General features: G+C 41.5%; 1 protein-coding gene across 1 annotated transcript; it reads left to right on the top strand.

The window, feature by feature from the left end:
- The first annotated feature begins 4,659 nt into the window (after positions 1-4,659).
- crispld2 (cysteine-rich secretory protein LCCL domain containing 2) lies at positions 4,660-21,973 on the top strand. Its single transcript, XM_022207171.2, has 15 exons — positions 4,660-4,948; positions 7,348-7,708; positions 8,816-8,934; positions 11,262-11,394; positions 12,621-12,736; positions 13,207-13,307; positions 13,389-13,583; positions 13,664-13,724; positions 13,811-13,877; positions 13,970-14,100; positions 14,272-14,315; positions 14,433-14,505; positions 15,490-15,565; positions 16,488-16,618; positions 20,141-21,973. Exons 2-15 carry the CDS (start codon positions 7,439-7,441, stop codon positions 20,190-20,192), a joined length of 1,569 nt encoding a protein of 522 aa, XP_022062863.1. The 5' UTR covers positions 4,660-4,948; positions 7,348-7,438; the 3' UTR covers positions 20,193-21,973.
- Positions 21,974-22,207: the final 234 nt, after the last annotated feature.

Below are 22,207 nucleotides of genomic sequence, written 5' to 3'. Positions count from 1 at the left end.
TCCGCAGAGTCCTGGTCTATCATACTCTTTTAATTGGTCTCTTGTTCCTTTATGTCAACATGTACTGTGCGTAGTATGTTCTGTCTCTCCCTGCTGTGGTCTAGCTGGCTCCCTCGGTGCCCACAGTGCTCTTTAGGGCCGTAGCTGAGCTCGCCTCTTGTTTGGTTTAATGGGAAGCAGACCCATCATTGTAAAATTTGCCATGTAAGGTTTTCTACCTTTTTTAGTATTCCGTACTATTTATTCCTACTTACTATAGCTTGGCCATCCGCTGAAATGTGGCTTTGCTCTAAAACTCACAATCAAGCGTTGCATTTTCCTTGTTGATGTCAGAATTCGACGACCAGATCTCCTGTTTTACGAGCCTGCAGCCTGGGGAGAAAATGACATGTTTGGACACCTGATAGACCACCTATACTCCCATGTGTTAGGGATGACTATGGATGTGTGTCTGCCTGCTCCTCCCTGCAGGCCTTTGTAAAACCGAGTGGTTTGCAGACATTGTGCCGGAGCAGCTTTTCAACACAAGACACCAATTTTAATGACCATAGTGTTGCGACATCCTCGGGCTGAAAACAAGATAAACTGCTCATGGAGCAACACATGTTGCTTCTTTGTAATATGAGAATGTGGTTGGGCCTTTTAAACGATTAAAGCACCGCGTATCAAAACAAATTCTCAGAGTGGAGATGAGCAACCCGAAACTGAACGCACTCATGGGGCTGCAAAGTCGAACCACATGGAGGAGCAGATGAGAGCCATAAATTCTTGTCACGTCTCTTTCTGCGCTGCAAACAACAAAACTCTTAACTGTGATGACTCGTGTTTATGAAGACAGTGATTTAAAACCACTGAACGGCAACCACTGCAGCTCGGTAGCAAATAACCGCTCTGATGTTGTCCTGATGTCCAAAACACGGAGCGAGTGAAAGACTGGACACCGCAAACTGACACTTTATGAGAGTTTCAGTTAAAAATGACCTTTTCAACTGTCACGTTTGTATTCGGTGGACGCCAGTTGCTTTTCTTATCTTGGCTCCTTAGGTTTGACAGATCTGGGTTTTCTAGCTGCGATGACTGGCAAAGGGAAGTAAATCCAACTACAGGCTTTAAAAGACTCCTTTCATAACCCGATAGGTGGGAAAAAAAGAGCCTCTGTTTACGATTTCCTGCTGTTATATATAGCAGACTGACACCAGGTCTATATGGACTGTTTCTGCCTCATTGCTGCCTTGAATACTTGTGAATTAAATCACTTTGAAGCAGGTTAATGAAGGACTCAAAATGTGCAATGAAATCTTCAGTGACTATTTACAGCATTCTTGTTTCGTGTGCTTACATTTTACTAATCTGGCCTTCTGTCCTCGGAGTGATTTTACGCATTTCCTGTTCCATTACAATCCACCCACTAGTTGGTGTTTATAATCAGCCTCGTTTGCCATATGGTCTCTTCATTTAGTCTCCCCTAGTTTTTCCTCTCTGCTGCATCTCACTTTCTTGCATCTTGTTTAGAGGTCCACTAGCACTCCACAGTCTCTAAGGAAAGTAAACGTTATGGCAACCAGAGTTTCAAGGGCCTCCATGAGCCACTGTCCAAACAAACCCGCTCTCATGGAGAATCATCCTGCAGTGAGTGAGTGTGTGGCTTGTTCCCCTTGATCTTTACAAAAGGACAAGCTTGTCTCCCACCTGTTAAAGATTTAATCATGTCAAAAAGTAAACAACAAAGGGATGTTTGAGTTGAATCCTCCTGTTGTCTTAAAGCGAGATTAATGCAGGATTGTGAGTGTCCAGTTTCCATCTGGCCTGGAATGAATTGTACATTGGGGTTGATGCAGAGTAATGAGTAACACTTCTGAGACTAAAACCCTTTTGTCCTTCAGACATTAGAAACAAGTCATAAAGGCAGGCATACATCATCGCTCACGGCTGTCAGAAAGCGACCGCTCAGGACTGGGAAACGCAGACTGAGGTTTTGTCAGTAAGAACATCTCCAAGAAAAGAAAACAAATAAATCCTGAAAATCCACTCACTGGCTTTATGGACTGGTGTCAGGAAATGACATTCAAATAGTAAATTTTAAAAATTGCAAAACAGGCAAAGATGTGCTTCGAGCTTGAAGGTAAGCAGGTTGTTAGCAGGTTCAGGAAACTGAATGCCATTTGTGTTTTGAATATCTTGTATCTGTAAATAAAGGGTTGGCAAAGAGGCCTGATGTAGCAGTTTCACAGAGAAAAAAAATAATTGGTGTTTATTTGTGGATGGATTCGATTCGAGCACAAAGAGGGAAAAAAATGTGCCAGAGGGGGGAACAATTTAAAAAACAAATCATGGCAACACAAAATAAATGTGGTTTCAAGTTAGGCTCACAGTTATTGAAATCAGAAGCGTTGTGTAACGCCTCAAAGCTCCAGTTTAAAGGTCACGTTTGAATTAAATCAGAGCTTCCTGACTGTCCTGATTGTGTGTGGCACATGTAAACATCATACCCTGCTGCCTGGTGGCATTATCCTGATTATTCTTCCTCAAATTACAGAGTGGTGGGGGAAACAGAGAAAATATTTAGGTGAGTGCTGGTGATCAGCGTGCTAAAATACAGGGTCTGACTTCAGTCATGCAGAGAAAAAGCTGTCATGTCATCTAAGCGTCACAATCTAAATGCAGCGCTTCAGGCAGCCAGAAATCCAGTCTGTTCATCTTCAACTGCTGAGCTTTCTGAGCCCTGTACAGGAACAAGTGGCTGATATATGGACGAATCAAAACGCACCTGCCTTCAGCTGATCAGAAATCTGGATACTGTGAATGTTACATCATTTATACAGGATCTGATGAAGAAAGGGATAAGATTTGGAGCCAGGGTACCAGTGATAAGTTTGTTACGTAACGCGGTGTAATATTTTGAGCTTATTTCCCACATGTGGAGGGCTTAATGTTTGGATAATCGATCTGTAATGATGGCCTCAGCCAACCCAAAAACCATCGAGGTCTGATTGGCTTATGTAATTCTTAATGATACTGACTCTTTGATGGTTTCACATTAGTGGATTAGTGGTGAAGACACACTTTAACAATATTGTTCTCAACTTGTTAGAAGAAAATGCCCATAGTTTCATTCGTCATCTGGATGGATCTAAATAATACTGGCTAGACTGATCACAAACCCGGCAAAGCAAAAATATTTTACACAATAAAGACTTTTCCAGTGTCCCATAGTTAGAGCACAAATGCTGTCAGGCTAAGTGTGCTCCGTCTTTTGTTCTCTGCAGAACAAAGCCAGCCTCACCAGAATCTCTGCAGGACGTTTCAGAAAGAAAGCCGGTGCATGATGGGCCAGACTTCCTGTTAAACATGTATTTCTCACTGAGTTCAGAGCAGAAGCTGGCGGTAGAGAATCTGTCTGCGGCATTCCTTCTGAGTGGCAACGCTCTTGTAAACGTCTGAGAAGTTTCAGACAGAAATCAAGCGCATGATGGAATAAAACGTGAACTATTTGGGTCACAACACAGCCAGCCCTCTGCAGGTCAGTAAGGGGATATGACGGTGACACACGATGAACCAGAGCAGGGGATCCTTGTTTCGTGTAGCCAGCAGGGCCGACTCTTTTCCTGTCTTTACCTTATTATGTTTCTGCCTGTTTTAAGTTATGCAAAGTGTTTTTGCCTTTTGTGTGGTGGAGATACAAAGAGAGCTAATGTGTTTTTAATTCCGAGTTCCTGACAAAATATCTGTTTTTGGCTTTCTGACTTCCACCTGATAAGAATTTTTTCAGTTTATGTGAACTGAAAATGAGAAGCTGACTATCACACCTACAAGCAGTGAAATGATAATCTGTCAGATTAGTTTGACACTAAATGTAATATTGTGTTTTGATATGTTTGCATTTGAATTATCAGTCCATGTGGGTCATTGCAGCATCTCAGAATTCATTAGTTTCTGATTTATTTTTGTGCACTTGTAATCTTGTTATTCGGTAGGAATGTAGAACTTGGATGTGCTGCCTTGTGTGACCTCTGACTCCCCTGTCTGGTTCAGGGAGTGCTGGAAGTAAAGAGAAATGCTGATTTAGAAGCTCTGGGGGCTGAATAAGAATAGTTTACAGTCATATTTCAACATATCTATAATTTCTACGAGTAGTATTGAAAGATTGTTCAGATTAATGGCAGAGAATCACAAATAAATTAATCACAAATGGACAAATAAATATATGATCACCCAAAAAACCAGAAAATGTGGTTAATTATGACAGGAATGCTGCTTATAATGGATTGAATAACTTTTCACAACCATTTTCCATCTAGTGAATATACTAATAAACTCACTAATTTATAAAGCACCAATAACTGATCTATTACCTATTATCAAAACCTTTAAATACAAATTATTTGTCTCTTTATAAATGATGTCTAAACAGACCCCAAGTATTGCATGTTAGCAGCTTATAACAGTGACCCGGAATCACTGTTCTGAACATCATGTCTCCACTGCTGCCCTTGTTTAGTTTGATGCGCGCTTCAGAAGATACATATCTGGGTAATAACTGTCACCCCAACGTGATTCAGAGACACAGATCTAACTGCCTGCCGCTGACTCCTCTGACAAGCTGCTGATTTACAATATTTGTAGTTTCCCTCCTGACATTAGGCGGCTCGTCAGCCTGCGCACACGGCGCGCTGCGTGCCAAGAACATAGCCTACTTCAGGGAGGGAGGCTGGCAAGTGGGGGGAGTGTGGAGAGACAGTAAATTTTTCCTCTGTCCTGAGGGGTCTCCTTCTCTATATAAGGCTCTCGGAGTTGCTCAGGAGTCACACAGTTCCTATGTACTTCAGGAACACCGCCAGCCAACAAGCAGCAGCAGCAGCAGCCTCTCATAAGGGAATAACGCAGCTCTCCGGCACGCACAGGAGACCGAAATATTCAAGCAACTGGATACTACCAGAGGAAGACAGAGGTGAGCAAGGCGACACGTTTATTTGCAACGTATTGTTTTGTAGCTTTCATATGTTGTGTGGTATCAAAAGGGTTTAAAATCACCTGTACTTAATGCACATCACTCTGCAGAAGTAAGTGCACAAGTTATGAGTCGAGTGCATTTTCTCATCTTCATGAGATTTATTTGATTAGTATGAATATATGACACTGTCAACTCTAAAAGAGGCTTTTGCCAAGACTGTGCCATTCATTGTCTGCAGCCTCTCTGGTGAAATGTCAATAAGAGAGCAGCAGCAGCAGCAGCTCCATGGTGGAAAATACTCCATGTAGAATACAACCTGTTGAGCCAAAAGGAAAAGCTCTATATTTCAAAAATGAATGTGAGATTTTAAGTGATCTATTGAAACAAGCAAAAATATAATCCATGTTTCCTCCAAAGATACACTGATTTCAGAGTTAGAGGGACAAATGATTGAAAAAGTAAAACTGGCCAAGTGCCAATATTTACAGCATTCTTTGGCTCTGAAAGTAAAACAGGCAAACCGTGGAAATATTTCCAAATCAGACAATCCACATTGTGCCATGAGCTGCTGTTTACACTCAGCCTTGTGGTGAGGTAGGAAGGAGGTTAGTCCTTCCTCACGTCAGACAGCAGCAGCAGCAGCAGAGAACCAAAGTTCCCATCGACAAGATGTGGATATGAACGTGTGTCTTCTGCTCTGTCTGTCACTCTGGTATAAAATTCATGAGAGCCATGAGAAGGGCCCAGACAGAGAAGCTGGTAGAGGTTCAGTGTGAAGACAGGGCACATGGAAAGCAGAAGGGTGTGGTGCCTGGGCTGCCCGCTGGCTCACAGTGCCCAGAGCTGGCACAGCATGTTGACACAGAGCCGGTGCCAGACCTCAAGCTGTCTTTTCAGCCAAAGGGAAAGAGGTGAAGGGATTCAAGGATAAGAGCAACCAGTGCATGCTGGGGCTGGGTTTATTTTTTCTTTCTTCTCTGATCACACTCACTGACTCTTCTCTCTCTCTGAAAGTTTGTGATATTTTGTTTAGCTTTAATCTTCCCTCTTGCTTGTTGCCTTTCAGAGAGAGGTCAGATACAGAGTCAGTTACACAGTACTGCTGCTGGATGTGTCAGGAATGCAATGTTTTGCCCAAAGACAGTTCATCTAGTTGAAAGTTTGTCAACCTCGGTGTCTGATCCTGCAGCTCAGTTTGGTTAGAAAACAATCAGAGACAGTCAGGATGAAGAGGTAGGCAGTGCTACTCAGTGCACCGTGGTGCAACAAGTTCAAAACAAAGTGAGTGTTATGTTTATTCATTAAGCCCAGTTTATTATTGAGGTTTTATTATTACATGGTGGAAAGTCTGAAATTGATGAAATCTTCACCTGAGACACAGTTCATCTTTTGGATATAGAGGAGAACCTAATTGTACGGTTAATTTTATATTTGTGTTCATGCTGAACTGATTGAAGCTGTTCAAAACAAGACAAAGGCATATTAAATGCTAGACATCTAAATGCTGAGGTTGTAATCAGAGGGCCTCTCATAGAATGACAATGCAACAGTGTAATGTCACAATATGTTGCACAAAATAGTGCCAGTGTCACGATGTTGCCAATTCTGTGCTGCACAATATGTTGCAAGACACACATTTACACATCACAATACCTGAAACAAGTTTGATTTAATCACAGACTATAATATGCATCTTCCCCAGTTTATTCAATGCACCTGCGCCATCTGATGCAAGCTTATAATGTGAGTCCTAAGCTTTTGTTTACACTTTATGGGAGGAGTTGGTTCAACTTCACAGCCATTGTTGAGACTGCAAGAAGGATATTGTGATGGATTTTACTGAGGGGTGTTTTGGAGGGCAGAATATTAGAATCACTGTTCAGTATAATCCACTCCACTACAAAGCTTCCCTAAGCTTCTCAAAGGAATGACTTATTGCAGGCCAGTTGTGTTGGATTGCATCAGATTCTATTAGTGTAACTAATAAAGAGTCATAAACTGGCAAAAGGCTGAACTGACAGAAAGCAGAACAGACGAGTGTAAAAAGATCCCTGCTGAGTTTGAACACTGTTTCAGTTTACTATATTTTCACCATCACAGGAGACTCTCTGCAGGTTTTGGTTATATTAACATAACACAATAAAAGCACGAAGAATTACGCCTTTCTGTGTCGACATTTTGTCCCAGTGCAATCACAAAAATCAATCCGGTGAGGGGTGTTAATGGGAAGATTTATTTCTGTGTTGATATGAGTGAGTGTTAGATTGGCAACTTTCCCAGAGGAAACATCTCCTACACTAGTTCAGCAACATGAAACGCCCATATTTTGTAACCTGCACTCTGCTCTGTTGACTCACACGGTGGGGAAATAGTCATTAAACATTTCCTCCCTTCAGGTTCAGCTGGGGACTCTGAGGAGCAACACTGACACGAAATCCACTGTCTGTAGTAGTCTGAGCGTCTAACCCAGACAGACCAAGTGTCAGGATGACCTGCGCTGCCGTGACCTGGTTCCTCGTCCTCTCCCTTGTGCTGCTGTGCATCAGGGACTCGGCCTCCCTCTTCTTGCCCGACTCCAAGGAGCTCAGGCAGCTGCTGAGCCGCTATGAGGAGGATGCAGGGCAGAACAACGGCAGCAACACTTCTGGCAACAGGACCCGAAGAGCCATCCGCTGGTCGGACCGCGAGGAGATCCTCCAGCTGCACAACAAGCTGAGGGGCAGCGTTTATCCCACCGCCTCAAACATGGAGTACATGGTGAGACATGTCCCATTACCCCAATTACATATTTCACTTGTGTTTCTCTTAATCAACACCCATAATTGAAAGTTACCATCTTTGGCTACACCTCAAAGAGAAATGTTCATGTGTCAGCAACAATGAGCACTGAAGCGAGACTGGTAATTAGGGTTTAAGGTTTTATTCTGCCCGGAGTTGCCGGTGTTGCTGCAATAAAAACAATCTTTTCTCTCTGCTGGAAACATGCAGTCATGATGGTGAGCTCCTGCCAGCCTGCTGTGCCACTCTTTTACAGGCAGGATAATAATGCTGACTCTGTCCTACCTGCAAAACGGCTCAGTGGAGAACACGGGAGAGTTTAGGAGGGTCAACGGAGGACAGAAAGAATACAGCCAGAGGGGGAAAAATTATGGGACAGCATGTCAGCCTAATGGGTAAAGTAGGAGAGGGATTATTGTTGAGACACACAGTAGGTTACTGAAATCCACGTGGTCCGTGAAGTTGAAAGAAGCAGTGGTGGCCCTGCGTGTCTCTGGAGTGTGGTTACAGTGCGGAGGAAAGTGTCTGTAAATTTACTCCGCTCTCTCAAATTCCAGTGAACAGGCAGTGTGTGTGTGTTGTGTTAGTGTACGGGTGTTTGGGGTTACAGTGGTGTCTGTGTGTGCATGTTTCAGCGACCACCGAAAGGCTGGAAATTTACTGAGGGGATGTACTTTGAGGGGCCACGCTGTATGCAGGCCTCGCTCCCCTCACAGCGCCCTCCCCACTCCCTCCACACTGGGAGTCAGGTGTCTTCTCTGCTTTCCAGCCTCCTTTCCACTGCTGTAAAGAATCCCGCTCAGGAAATGTGGATAATTCAGCTGTGATTGCTGGAGATTTGTAGTGGACCAGGGCCAGGTGCCAGCAGCTCCACTCAGATGTCACCATCGAACGTTAATGTTGTACTTGTATGCAGCTCAGTTTCAGCAAACAGGGAAGGAAGGAAGTGCAGCAGCAGCAGCAGAAGCCCTGAGCAGGTTGTGGTTAGTTATTTACCGAGTCGATGCAGCACAAGACTGTGAAGTTTTCCCATCTGTGCCTGAAATAAGTGAATTCCTCTCGAAAAACCTGTCCTTATGCGTGCAGGTTTGGGATGACGAGCTGGAGCGTTCTGCTACTCACTGGTCAGAGGAGTGTCAGTGGGATCATGGACCTCAGGACCTGCTCATGTCTATTGGACAAAACCTGGCGGTCCACTGGGGCAGGTGAGATGCAATGACACGTACGTTTTGGGTAGGAATATAATGCATAAGGCTTAATTTTTAACAGTGGATGAACAGGTAGCAACAACTGAGTATCAATATGTGTGTATTACCAATGTTGTTAGCAAAGCTTTGGTATCAATGTGAAAATAATGTTATGATACTTGACTTCAAGGAATTTAAAAAAAATACTTTTCTTGAATGCACTTTTTCCTATATTGCAACTTTCTGACTAGAATACATTATAAATTGTATATACATTGTTGCTGATCGCTGTATTATTAGTTAATAAATAATTTCCTGATGCTTTATAGATTAGTCGTAAACATTTATAAAAAAAAATCCATGTGTTTGGTGTTTGACTGATGTTCAGTTTTCAAAATGATGTGAATGCACGTGAATTCCCACTAACAAATACTAAATAACTTGTAATAGATTTGGTCTAGCTCCTTGTAGCTCCTTATCAGAAGCTGTTAGTTGATGATAATGATGATGAGGTAATGGAACTTGTATAGTCTAATCAGATCAGTTTCAGGGATAGTCTGACTGATATAAGTCTGACACTGGCTGCTGAATTAATGTGGTTTTCTCCACTATCTATATTACCATTTTCAAAATTCCCTTCACTACAGGAAACAATATTAACCTTCAGGCAGCATTTTACATGCTGAAGACTTTTGAAAAATACCTTGCCAAAACATTGGATCATGCAATAATGCATCCATGTTTTTTTTGTTTGTTTTTTTTGGGAGATCAACCATTTTAATGGCAGAGCTCACCTCCCTGCATGCAAGTGTTCAACCAAAGCTATGACCCCATCAATACTTTAAGTTGAACACCATTGCTTCATTCTGTTTTTAGCTCTTCCTACAATGACTATGATTGGGTCAAGCAACTACAAATACCCCAGAGCTTTTGTTTCCCTTTTACATGACGAACAGTCAGACTCAAATATCTCAACAACTATTGTCTGGATTACCATCAGCGTTGGCACCAATATTAATGCTCCATAAGAGATGAAATGTCATAAGCTTAATGACCTGTTATTGAATGTCAGGTTTTTGTAGCTGGTAATTTATGATCTGGAATGTAACATAAAGATTTAGTCTGATACCAAAAGAGTGTTGTGTTGGTACACAGTGCAGAAAGGTATTTATAGGTGGAATACATGATTTGGATTTATTACGCTTGTTGTGAAATTGAGGAAATAGTAGTCTCTTCTGTGTGTGCAGGGAATTAAAAAATGTACCTTCCTCTGTGAATAGGAAACAAAGTTGCTCAAACTGAACAATACAATATTATTCTATCCTGCCCTATGCACGCACATGTTTGTACTCCTACCCGGGGGGAGGGGAGGAAAATGGGAGGAAAGGGGGCAGAGGGAGAGTGAGGGACAGTCAGTCTGACACATGCAAACTATCTAATTATGCAAACTGGTTAAATATCAACAATCTCTCTCCAGAACTGCAGATTTCACTTTCAAGAGATATTTTCTTTCATAATCAGCCAGTCATTTAAACTTCCATTTTACTTCTTTTTTTTCATTACTGTAAGTATTTTCTGAGCTGTGATTGTTGCAAGAGGAAGTCATGAGCTGTTAGCTGAAGTGATGAGTGTCCACTCATAGCAGGAAAACATAACAACTCTTCAAACATATCTGGAAGTGAACTGCTCCTTTCTTGGTCCATATGCATGAAGTATAAGCATGGACAGTGTTCGTCAGTGTGAGCCTATTAAAGTTCATGTTTGTATGAATGAGTGTGTGTGTGTGTATGTGTGTATGGACACCAGACACAGTAGGCCTCTGTGTATAACAGCGTATGGCGATCACAGCAGGTGCCCTTCCAGGAATCTGCTCTCATTCTCACAGCCCCATTCCTCCCTCCCTGTTGCCTTCTTTTCTTCCTGTGCCAGCAAACCCTGATGTTGAGTACTTCTTTTTTTCCCACTCCCCCTCTACTCTCCTCTTATAAGCTCAGCACTTTTCAATACCGTAAAAAGAGATGTTTATGAAAAGAGCTAGAACTGATTTGTTCGGCCGTGGAGCCATGTTTAGGTTTGCTGTGACTCTATTTTTTTTTTCAAGCTGATTTGATTTCCCCTGTTATGGAGGGAGCAGACTGCCACTCTGTGTGCCAGGTCAAATTCAGACTCATCATTTGAGGACTACAGGGAGGGGGAGGAGCAGAGAGGTTCATGCTTTCTCAAGTCTGGCCAAAGCACCTGGCAGCTCCCTCAGATATTTCCCTGTTGCCCTCGATACCTGGACGGCCTGTGACTGAGCCTACTGTTTGTCTGTCTGTGTTTGTTTGTGTGTGTCTGCTCTGCAGGTACCGCTCACCTGCCTTCCATGTCCAGGCCTGGTATGATGAGGTGAAAGACTACACCTATCCCTACCCTCATGAGTGCAATCCCTGGTGTCCAGAGCGCTGTTCCGGGCCAATGTGCACCCATTACACCCAGGTGAGACGAGGAAATCTCTGCGTGAAGGTATGCACCTTCACGCAGAGATTGTGTCTACACACTTAAATGAGTTGCATTGCAAGTAAATGCGGTGCCGTGTTTGGACAAAGGAGAAAACTATCTAACTCTGGTTCTATTGCACCATCTGCTGCATTGCATTTTGTGAATCTGACCATTTTAATTAAATTAGCTGATAAAAAAACCACTTTTGCAAAGCATTTGGCAGTGAGCTATAAGCCCTTAACCTGATCAATTATTGCAGGAAGCAGAAAAGTTTGGACCTGCAGAGAGTGTGGTGACAGAAAGTAGGTGAGAAAATTAAGAAATCAGTCAAAAAGGAAACAGAAGTGGGTGAGCCATCCTCCTCTTCCCCTCGACTTTGCTGTGTAGCTGTTGGGATGAGTTTACAGAAACATCCAGACTCCTCCTTGTGCCTTCACCCTGAAACCTGATCGCTGCCATCTGGTAGTCATTTCCAGACACACCAGACGTCACTCACTGCTTGACCTGGATTCTTTTAAAGATGCTGCAGAGAGGAGACAGTTCCAAATCTGAGCATCATCACCATCTCTTTGCCTTTTATTTGCCACTACTGTCAGTCACACACTATAACTACCTTTGATTGCATTGTGAACTCAGCACACATGAGTCTGTGTGCTGACTCACTGCTTCCAGTGGCCTCTAAGTGTCCCAGGAAAAAGATGAACATTCCTGAGGAGGGAGAGTGCACGTTTGGGAGGGAAGTGTGGAGAAGTTTTGGAATATGCTGCGTCGTATTCCCCGTCAAATGGCACATCATTCGTCTGTAACACCACTGCAGCAGCTTTCCGTTTAATAAGCCGTTTTATTTTACCTTGGACATTTATGGGCCTACGCTGATTCCTGTTTCTTTGAGTTAAGATATTAAAAACTGCAGCTCTTTCCAGCTGGAGCTTTAACTGGATGATGAAAATGCTTGTGATTGTGTCACAAAGAGGAAACCGAGTTCACGTGACGAGAATCTAACTGAGCCAGAATAACAAACCCAGCAGACCAGGAAGTCCCAGTGGACCCATTAATTGTAACTGCCAATTTAGGTGCTTCCTCTGGAATCACTGTTTGAACTGTGGACTGTGAGAAAAGTGAAGCAAGAAATCTGTGCTACAATTTCAATACTTTACTCTCCTGTGTATCTGTTCATTCAGAAACTAGATGTGCTAACCATGTATTTATCTCCCTTTTTACAGCTGGTCTGGGCAACTACCAGCCGAGTGGGCTGTGCTGTGCATGTGTGTCCGAAGATGAACGTGTGGGGAGAGATATGGGAGAATGCCGTTTACCTCGTGTGCAACTATTCCCCAAAGTAAGATCAGTATTCCTCCACGTTCCACTGTTCATCAACACCTCTGGTCTCTGGACTCTTGCTTACATTCCTCATCCTTGCAGGGCTGATCAGTGCTACAGTGTCTGTTCCTAATATAGATGTAGTGCAGATATGTAATGCTAGCTGTCCAAGACATTGTCATTGTTTGACATATTGGTGTCATTAAAATTCTTCCAGGATTCAGAACCCAACAATCATAATAATAATTAAGCACGAGGAAAGAAAAAAAAGAGCAGATTAGGTGTTTGTTTTCCAGACAGCCCACAGGATGTAACTGCCTGACAGACAACGTGGATTTTTTTTATTAGTTTGTGGAACTAATGACTTTTAGGAGTGTTGTCCATGGGCAAAGACTGCTGAAGTAATTACAAATTCATGTGGTCTGTGACGACAGACTGATGATTAATGTCTGCCTTAGTTAAGCTTTCCATTGTTCATTATTTCTGCAGGGGTAACTGGATTGGAGAGGCTCCGTACCAACATGGCCGCCCTTGTTCACAGTGCCCTCCCAGCTTTGGGGGAGGATGCAGAAATAACTTGTGCTACAAGGGTGAGAACACCCACAAGATTTCCATAATTCATTTCAAGATTACACATAGTATCAAACTGAAACTATTTCACCCACTTACAGACTCTCAGCGCTCAGAGACTGAGGACATGAACGAGGTGGAGAAGCCTCAGGTTCCGCTGCCACCTCGTACCACTGCCAGACCGGCACCCAAACCTAAACCGTCTGCTCCCAAGAAACCAGTGTCCAAGCCCTCCACACCGAAGGCCACCACACCCAGGACGCCACCTTCAAAAACTCCTAGCAGCACCTTTCTTGGTAGCTACAGGAATGACTTAAAATAACCTTAAAGTTTAATGTTTTGTGCTTTTCATTAATTTGTTGTTTTGTTCTTGCAGCTCACAACATTAAGTGTGAGACTAGACTGCGAGATAAGTGTAAAGGAGCAACCTGCAACAGGTCAGGTTAATAAATTTTGATGTAAAATTAGAATATATGCTTCCTCTCCAATATGGGCTCACTTCAGTCTTGTCTTCTGAATGCAGATTTAAGTGTCCTGCAAATTGTCTCAACAAGAAAGGGAAAGTTTGGGGAACCGTCTCTTACGATGTGGTGAGCGTTTCCAACATGTAGCAAACATCTTGCATTTGTACAACATGTTATAATTTATAGCTATACTTAATGTTAGATTTTTATTGTTTCAGCAATCAAGTATTTGCCGAGCTGCCATCCATTCTGGGGCCATTGACAACAATGGAGGCGTGGTCGACGTCAAAAGGACGGAGAAGTTTCCATTCTTTGTCAGAGCCACAAAGAACGGCATCGAGTCTTTGAGGTAGATATATTTGCTTTGCTTAATGTTCTCAAACAGGCTGAAATTTCATTTGCTGATGCAATACTTGAGAGACACATTTTCCTGCTTCTATGATTCACATTTTGTGCAATAAGGGGTTTTCTTCAGAGCCAGTGGTTTCCTGATTTCTAAACAACGTAATGTCTTTTACAGCAAATATAAACCTGGCAATGCCTTTGTGGTGTCCAGAGTGGAAGGTAAGTGAAGCATCATTCTGTCAGAAGAGCTCTGAGTCATGACTGTATGTAGACTCACACAGTCAGCCAACACAGATTAGGTATATTAAGTGATTTTCTTTTCTCTCTCTGTGACAGAAATTACTGCTGATTGCTATACTACAGTGGCTGAAATCTGTCCTTTCAAAAAACCCTACTCGCACTGTCCAAGGTACCGTCACACATCCAACATTTTGTCATCTACTGAAGCATAAAATCTGACTGCTGTGTTGTCCTACCAGATGAAACACGTTCCTTTACATTAAAATATTGTAGCTCCCCCATTAAGCATTCAAAACCGGTTTATAGATATCTAATAAATGGTTTATGACCAGGAAACTTCAAAAAGATGTGAAAGAAATGGGCGTTTAGGCAAGAGTAGATGTGGGAAAAGTTGGCATTTATTAAGAAACTCTTTACTAAACAAAATAAATACATAAAACCCAGGAAATTCAACAGAACTATCTTAAGCTTTTTAAAAACACTAGCTAATGGTGCAGCCTTACAACAAGTCGGCACCTCGCTTCTGTTGCTCAATCACTGACCTTATACAGTCTGTCCTGCATGGACCTGACCACCTGACCTGGCAACTGAGGGTCAGGCAAAACATAAATTGAGCCAAAATGTGAATAAATAGCAAAGATATTATCTGGTTAATGCTGATGAACATATGAAACATGGACATATATAAGCACATATACATACAACCTTATGTTTCATCAAATGTCAGCAACTATAAAAATTCTTCTCTAATTTCTTCCCTACTTCTTCCGTCCTTCATTTAGCTATTTCTCACTGTAAGGTCAAATTCATGCAAATCTGTCTTCATCATACCTGATATTAGCAACTCATTTCCAGACAATACAGGCAGAACAATAGAGAAAAAATAGGCCGAACTACAACACAACAGCAAAACCACCAGTCCAATCAAACAACCAATTTATAATTCTATATTACTAAAATGAAGAACTTAAACTGACAGTCTGATAAATAATCACACACATCACTGGTAAGGTTAGGGAACAGCGTGTAGTTGCTACTAAATGCTAAATAATGGGTTTCAAAGTAAACAATTACCAATGACTGAAAAAGTCTTGTTTCTGTTTATGAATCTGTTGCTGTAAATTTATGCTGTTGTCAATTTCTTTTCTCTCAGAATCTCCTGTCCAGCCGACTGCAAGATGCAGCCTTCCTACTGGTCACCTGTAATTGGAAACAACATCTACGCAGATGTACGTAATACAAGTTTACATTGTATATCTTTCAAAAACAAAAACTTGATAATAAAATAAGTGATTATAAATCACAATGAAAGTCCTCCCTTGTGTGGATCGGATGCATGTTTGGGTTGCCTAAGAAGATGTTGAATCATGTTATGAATAAGTCTTACAGAAAATGGGAGGGACGGTAAGAAGGGCCACAGGTCGGCAGTGCTGCGTCACCCTGCATGGAGCCTGACCACTCAGAGGCTCATAAATGCCTTATCTCAGACTTAGTGCCTATGTGTCAGAGGTAGAAAGAAATAGCTGGTTTAGATCATTACTTCACGTCACCTTAATCATGTCCACAGTGGATTAATCACGGCAAAGTACCCTTTAGACTAACCTTATCACATGCACAGTGTGACGGTTTTCATGTTACTCCAGCAGCCTTTTTTAGAATTTCCAGTTGGCGCAGTCAAAGGAGGTGAACGTTGAGTTTAACCGAGCTTCACCTCGGATGAAACTGACCCTTGATGACATCCAGCTGGGCACAGATCGCAAGCTCCCTAGAGACACTTCAGCAAGCACGCTGGCTCATAACAAATGGTCAAAGGAATTTTTTGTAATCTCAGGCACCCAAATTTGTTTCTACAGTGGTGCAGAAGCTGAATGTTGGTTAAACATGAGACATAAACCGTCTGGTTGGAATCGCTGGCGGGGCGTATGGAGAGCGTGATCTGTGTTTGGACTAGAAAAGAATGATTCTACTGCAGTCTGTTGATAAGAGCTTATGGCTTGTTGCACTGGAGCCAGACTTCTGGCTCAGACTTCACTCCTTGTGTGTTAGTCAGTGTGTTTACTGACATGTGTGTCTGTGTGTTACCGAAACATGTTTTATACTGTGAGACAATTTTAAAAAAAGGTTTGTGTTTGCTTTGTTTTGTGTTCACAGAGCTCCAGCATTTGTAGATCAGCCATCCATGCAGGAGTAATCAAAGCAGACGGCGGTTTAGTCGACGTCCTGCCGCTGGACAAGAGAAAGGGCTACACTGGAATATTGAAAAATGGCATCCAATCTGAAAGGTATTAGCCATGTATTTGTGCTAAACTGGTTTTACTGCAATTATCTTTCCCAGATGAAGACAGCTGCACACTGTTCCAACGATAAATGGGTCAAGCACGTTATTAAATAGTTACCAATGGAACAATAGAAGAAGCCTGAAATCCAGACGGATATGACTTCAGATTTAGTTCCCTGAAGTTTTGCTGAATAATATTTCTGAGAAGCTCTGTCTAAGAAAAGAAAACATGCATGTTTAATCATAATGTGCGGCAGCTGTGAAGCTGAAGAGCCTCCTTAGTTGTAATGAGCAAATATTAAGGGAATATGCTCATCAGAAACACGTTATGGCTACAGTAATGACTATTCACTAATCTGTTTCATTGGGAAAATTGTAACACATTACTTGGAAAAAGCCCCAGTAGGTTTTGAAATCAGCAGCTACACTTTGAGGAGCACAACCTGTAGCACTATTTAATCTCAGTTAGATTCAAAATTCTAAAGTAGAATAATTCTTGGTATTATCTGGTAATATCTTTTTCCAAATCCACCAGCCAAATTGAGTGAGTAAGTCTCCCACCCACTGGGAATTTTAAAGCCCTGCAGATCCTTGCAGGTGTTGTTTCTGTTTTTTAGGGCAGATTATAATTATACTGGGATTAGCATGAGGTCAACAATGACAAAAGGTGCTGCAAAGTTAACATGAGCGTAAAGAGAAACACAAGCATACAGTCATTAAAAGGGATCTTTATCCAAGCCTGTGTGGGGGTGCAGGTGGTGTTTTGGGGCTTAAATGCAGTCTGCCTAATTATCAGCCTAAAGAGCCATTCTTTCCCTTCCAAATATCAACCAGGTGATTTCTATTTGATGAATCATTCTTTCTATAGGTTGACTTGCAGTAACGTGTCCTCCTGTGTCAATATTTTTAATGAATGTAACTAAGGACCTGGTGAGCTTCGAGCAGGAGGATGATGATGTCACCGTTCCTTAATCCTGCACATTAATCTTTGATTGCTCGATTTTCCCCTGACTGGGGAAAAACAGCTGTCAGTGAGCAAAAAAACCAAACCAATTAGATTGCAACAAATCTGAGATGTGGGCAGCAGTTCGGAGAAGCCTTGAACACAAAAAAAATTACCCTAAACAGCTCGCTAGACTATAAGATGTAAAGATTCAACATGAAAACACAAAATTGAATTATGTTCCCAAAATAATTATGCACATTTGGGAACAGATCAGAGTTTATATAATGTGTACATACAGGATCATATTTATCTTCCGCAATACTTTGCTCAGGCTTTAATATCTGACCAAGAAGAGTGTGGGTAAGAAAACCTTGAGACACAACTGAAATGAAAACATGGAGCCTTGTAATGGAATTAGACGCATAAATTTAACAAGAGAATCTGTAACATGCCTGAGAAAGGTACTTTTATTCACTCCTCTTTTTGATTTATGTCTGCTGTAATTCTGCATGTACCGGGTTCCCTGCATGCACACCATGCTCCTCAAATCACTCTCCTGTCTGTGGCCGGCTCCGATGGACTGGACTGAGGCGAGGAACCCCTTGTGGTCGGCTCTGCTGGCATATGGGGTTGTAAGAGTAATGGTGTGGTCTGCTGTGTGGAGGGGCCACACATGGGATCTTTGGTTACTTTACCCAGGCATTTCAATTGAGTGTGCAAAGTGCTGAGTGGCCAAAAATAATGCAAGTCTGATTCTATGAAATCTAATGCAGAGCCGTGAAGGCCTCCGTCAGGGCAGTGGGATAGGAGGTCAATAAATGGCTGCGAGAGAGACTCCGTGCAACGTGCCAACACCATGGCAGGGTTGGCAGTTTGCTTTGCACTCTGCTGCTGGGGAAGTAATCACAGCCTATCCAATTACTCGGGGATGGAAATGCTGTCAGCCACTTAGTCAGTGTTTTCCTATACGGACAATTATCTGTGATCGGATACCAATCGTGCTGGTCTATCATGATTATTGATCATGGCAGAGCTTCAAGGTCTGTTGACTAATGAGCTAATTACAGTCATCGAGTTTAACACGTGCGGTAGCTGGAAAAGTCTTATTTAGAAATACAGCAGCGGTGAGTCATCCTGCCAATGCACCATTTGGTGAGTGTTTTTTCCAAAGATATTGCAAGTGCCATGATTGCACACTTTTTAATGGATTTGGCTGCTGAGAGGACTTGGATAACAAGATGCAGTCATTTAAACTTAGCTTGACTGAAAGTTGCATGAAAATAACAAGATATCTGAGTCTCTGCTGCTTCAGCTTTGTAGATCCTTTTGAAATCTGTTTCTTACAATTGCACTGGGACTGCACAGTGGTGTGGTGGTTAACACTTTGGCTTTTTCACGTCCCAGCCTTCCCGGCATCTTTCTGCATGGAGTTTGCATGTTCTCCCTGTGCATGCGTGGGTTTTCTCCGGGTACTCCAGCTTCCTCCCACAGTCCAAAAAATATGCTGAGGTTAATTGGTTATTCTAAATTGCCCGTAGGTGTGAAGGCTAGTGCGATTGTTTATCTGTATATGAAGAGTTCATTTGCAAAAACAGGTAACTCTGTTTTCAGAAAACTCTTTTTTTATTGTTTACTTAAGATAATAATAATAATAATAAAACTAATAATTTATTTTTTCTCTATTTTGTCATGTATTTTTCTACTCAGTCAAATCCACTCAACTTCAGTTTGATTGATATTTTCTCAAGTAAACAATAAAAAAAAGTTTTCTGAAAATTTATCAAAACGGAGTTATCTGTTTTTGCAAATGAACTCTTCATATGTAGCCCCTGCGACAGACTGGTGACCTGTCCAGCGTGTCCCCTGCCTTCGCCCGAGTCAGCTGGGATAGACTCCAGCACCCTCGTGACCCTTATGAGGATTAGGCGGTGTATAGAGGATGGATGGATGGATGGATGGATGGACAATTGCACTGAATTTATAGAAATAACACACTGAATGGAGAGTATCCCAAGTAATAATAAAAATAATAACTTTATTTATATAGTGAAAAATTACTAAGTGCAAAGTAGAAAACAAATTTAGCAAATAAATAAGATCACAAACTGGCAGCAAACACAACATAAAGTAGTGAAACAAGTCACAAAAATTCAAGACAATGTTTTCATAGGGCACATCTATGACAACAGCTGCTGCACCACAGTGCTGTTAAGTTAAAAGGATTAAGAATGGCGTTATAAAAGTAACCTAACAAGACTAAACACTGAAATTAAGACTCTGTAATGTTATTCAAGATGTAATTATACCTGAGAAATTTACATATGAGCGATTTTGGGGATTATTAGTACATTTTAGGTGGTAATCTAAGGTTGATGGTTCAATCCCTGGTCCCCTCCATGTGCTGAAGTGTCCATGGGCAGCATTTTGCACCCAAATTTGCCCCAGATGCGTGGCAGCACAATGTTGCATGAGTGCAAAGACATTGTGAAGCACTTTGGAAACTGAAAATGTTAAATAAAGGTACCGTATAAGTGTGGACCATTAACATATTTCACGTCTTTTTGTAATGCCTTTTTGCAGCAAAAGCAACACAGAGGGCGGCTCCTTCCGATTATTTGTTGTGAGGCAGTGAGACTTCAGCTTTGAAGTCCAAAGACCAACAGAGTCACCTCAGCTGCTCTGGAAGAGCAGGAAGTGCCACAGGTTGGATACCACAGCTGTTCATCTGTCTCAGTGCCTTCAGTGGAATCACAACATCCAAGCAGACTGATGGACACTTTCTACCCCGTAGTTACCAATCAGTAAAAATCTCCCAGTAAACATCATCCAATATCGTCCAACATGTTGATATGCTTGTATTTTATTTTATGTCATCTTTTCCTAGACATATATAATCTGTGAATACGAAATGTTTTATATGTTATATTGCATTGAACAGCTGGTGCTGGAATCTCTATGTTAGACGTGTTTTACAGAAAGTTTGATGTTTACATTAATGTTCTTATTACAAATATAAGTCGATTTTCATACACAGGAATGTATACTGATCACACTGTATTTAATCATTGTGTACAGAATATATGATATTTGGGTTTGTTTTTTTTTAAAAGGAGTACAATATATTTACATGTTTATGTTTTATTCAGATTGTTTTTTAAAAATCACAGCCTTTTCTTGCTCACCAGGATAATATTTGCTTTTCTACTCCTGAACATTTAGACTGTGAAGCCAAATCGAAGTCTAAATTGCATTTATTAGTTAAGTGCTGTGCTTATTGTGAGTGTGGAGGTTTTGTTTGTTGGATAGACCAGAAATGATCAGGCACACACAGAAGGAGAGGCAAATGAAAGTGTTTATAGGCAGCAGGCACTGCTGGAGGGGAATACTGTTTCCCAGAGGAAGCCTGGTGTTGTTTCAGTGCCAGGCATGTGGAGGTGATCAAATGAAGGACAGCTGGAGAGCTGGAGGAGATGGTCCTATTGAATGTTGGTATTATTGTGGATTTATTCAGTCACAGACAGCAGATATGTTTATGATAACAAACAACAATGTCCCATTTTGTATTTCTAAGCGCTTCATGCTTTTCTCATCTCTTGATTTCTCTTGTCTCTGTTTTATATATGAAATACTAAATTTGCCCCTTCCCCACCTTAGACAGTTGAATGTGTTGCGTGTTTCAGGTACGGAAAGAGTTTTTTTTTTTTTAATAGAAAGTATACCACAATTTGAACGCCGTGAATGTGTTCAAGATTTATATCATAAACTGCAACTTGCGCACTTTGGAACAATTGACACTATGCAGTACACGGAGGAGATCCCTGTAATGTCTGCCACTATACTGGATTGAGGCACTGTTGAATTTGGTGCAGCCCTGATCAATATTCTGTACAAACTAATGAATGGAAACAAATGTAAAGTCCATTTTGGACCGATTGGGGTCCCAAAACACACCTGACACATTATAGTACCATTGAGCGTTGTTGCTTCACCTGTAGGTTTTCTCGAGGATAGAGAAGATGTTGTGAAAACGAAGAAAAATTATGACTAACTGCAGATGTTTTCCTTCTAGGATATTCCAACTTCCTATCTCTTTATTCTACCTCAGTCCTATCGCTACGCTAAGCATGTAGCTCTTTTCTATATGGGAGTTTTTATAGGGAAATGCTAAAGGTTTTGTAAAGTTAGGGTAACTGTAAATACTATGATTTTTTGATTCGTTTGTTTTTGAATCATCCTCCTTTATGCAGTGAGATTAAAATTAAAATGTGTGAATATGTTTCATTTGTCTTGGCTGTATTGTTTTTATACAGGTTTAGGATGAGTTCTATATTTCTTTGCACTATTTGAAAATGAAGTATGTCCTAAAATGCTAATGCATGTGTTTCTTTGTCATTAAAAATCTTGTCAAGAGAAGCCATGATATTTAACAATTGCCTTATTGGTGTTATTGGTGATATTCTGTGTGCTTTAGCTACTTTGCGACACTTCACAGCTGATTGGGAAGGAGAAATCACCTACACGAGACCATGACTTCAAAATCATAAAACAGAATTCCAGCTTAATCCACATCCTCAGAAACACACATATAGTAAAACAATGGAGGGTTACATATTCAGCAGAGTAGCCATTTTAACGAGATCTCATAAC

This window comes from Acanthochromis polyacanthus, chromosome 2 (assembly GCF_021347895.1).
Source record: "Acanthochromis polyacanthus isolate Apoly-LR-REF ecotype Palm Island chromosome 2, KAUST_Apoly_ChrSc, whole genome shotgun sequence".
Classification (NCBI taxonomy): Eukaryota; Metazoa; Chordata; class Actinopteri; family Pomacentridae; genus Acanthochromis; species Acanthochromis polyacanthus.
The sequence above is the reverse complement of the archived record's forward strand: the minus strand, read 5'-3'. Positions and strand labels throughout refer to the sequence as shown.

Bases quoted from the DNA above. Each gene is read 5' to 3' on its own strand.
- crispld2 (XM_022207171.2), top strand. From the start codon at position 7,439: ATGACCTGCGCTGCCGTGACCTGGTTCCTCGTCCTCTCCCTTGTGCTG. The intron at 13,584-13,663 runs GTAGCTACAGGA...TTGTTCTTGCAG, and splicing joins TCCTAGCAGCACCTTTCTTG to CTCACAACATTAAGTGTGAG. The intron at 16,619-20,140 runs GTATTAGCCATG...GCCTTTTTGCAG, and splicing joins AATGGCATCCAATCTGAAAG to CAAAAGCAACACAGAGGGCG.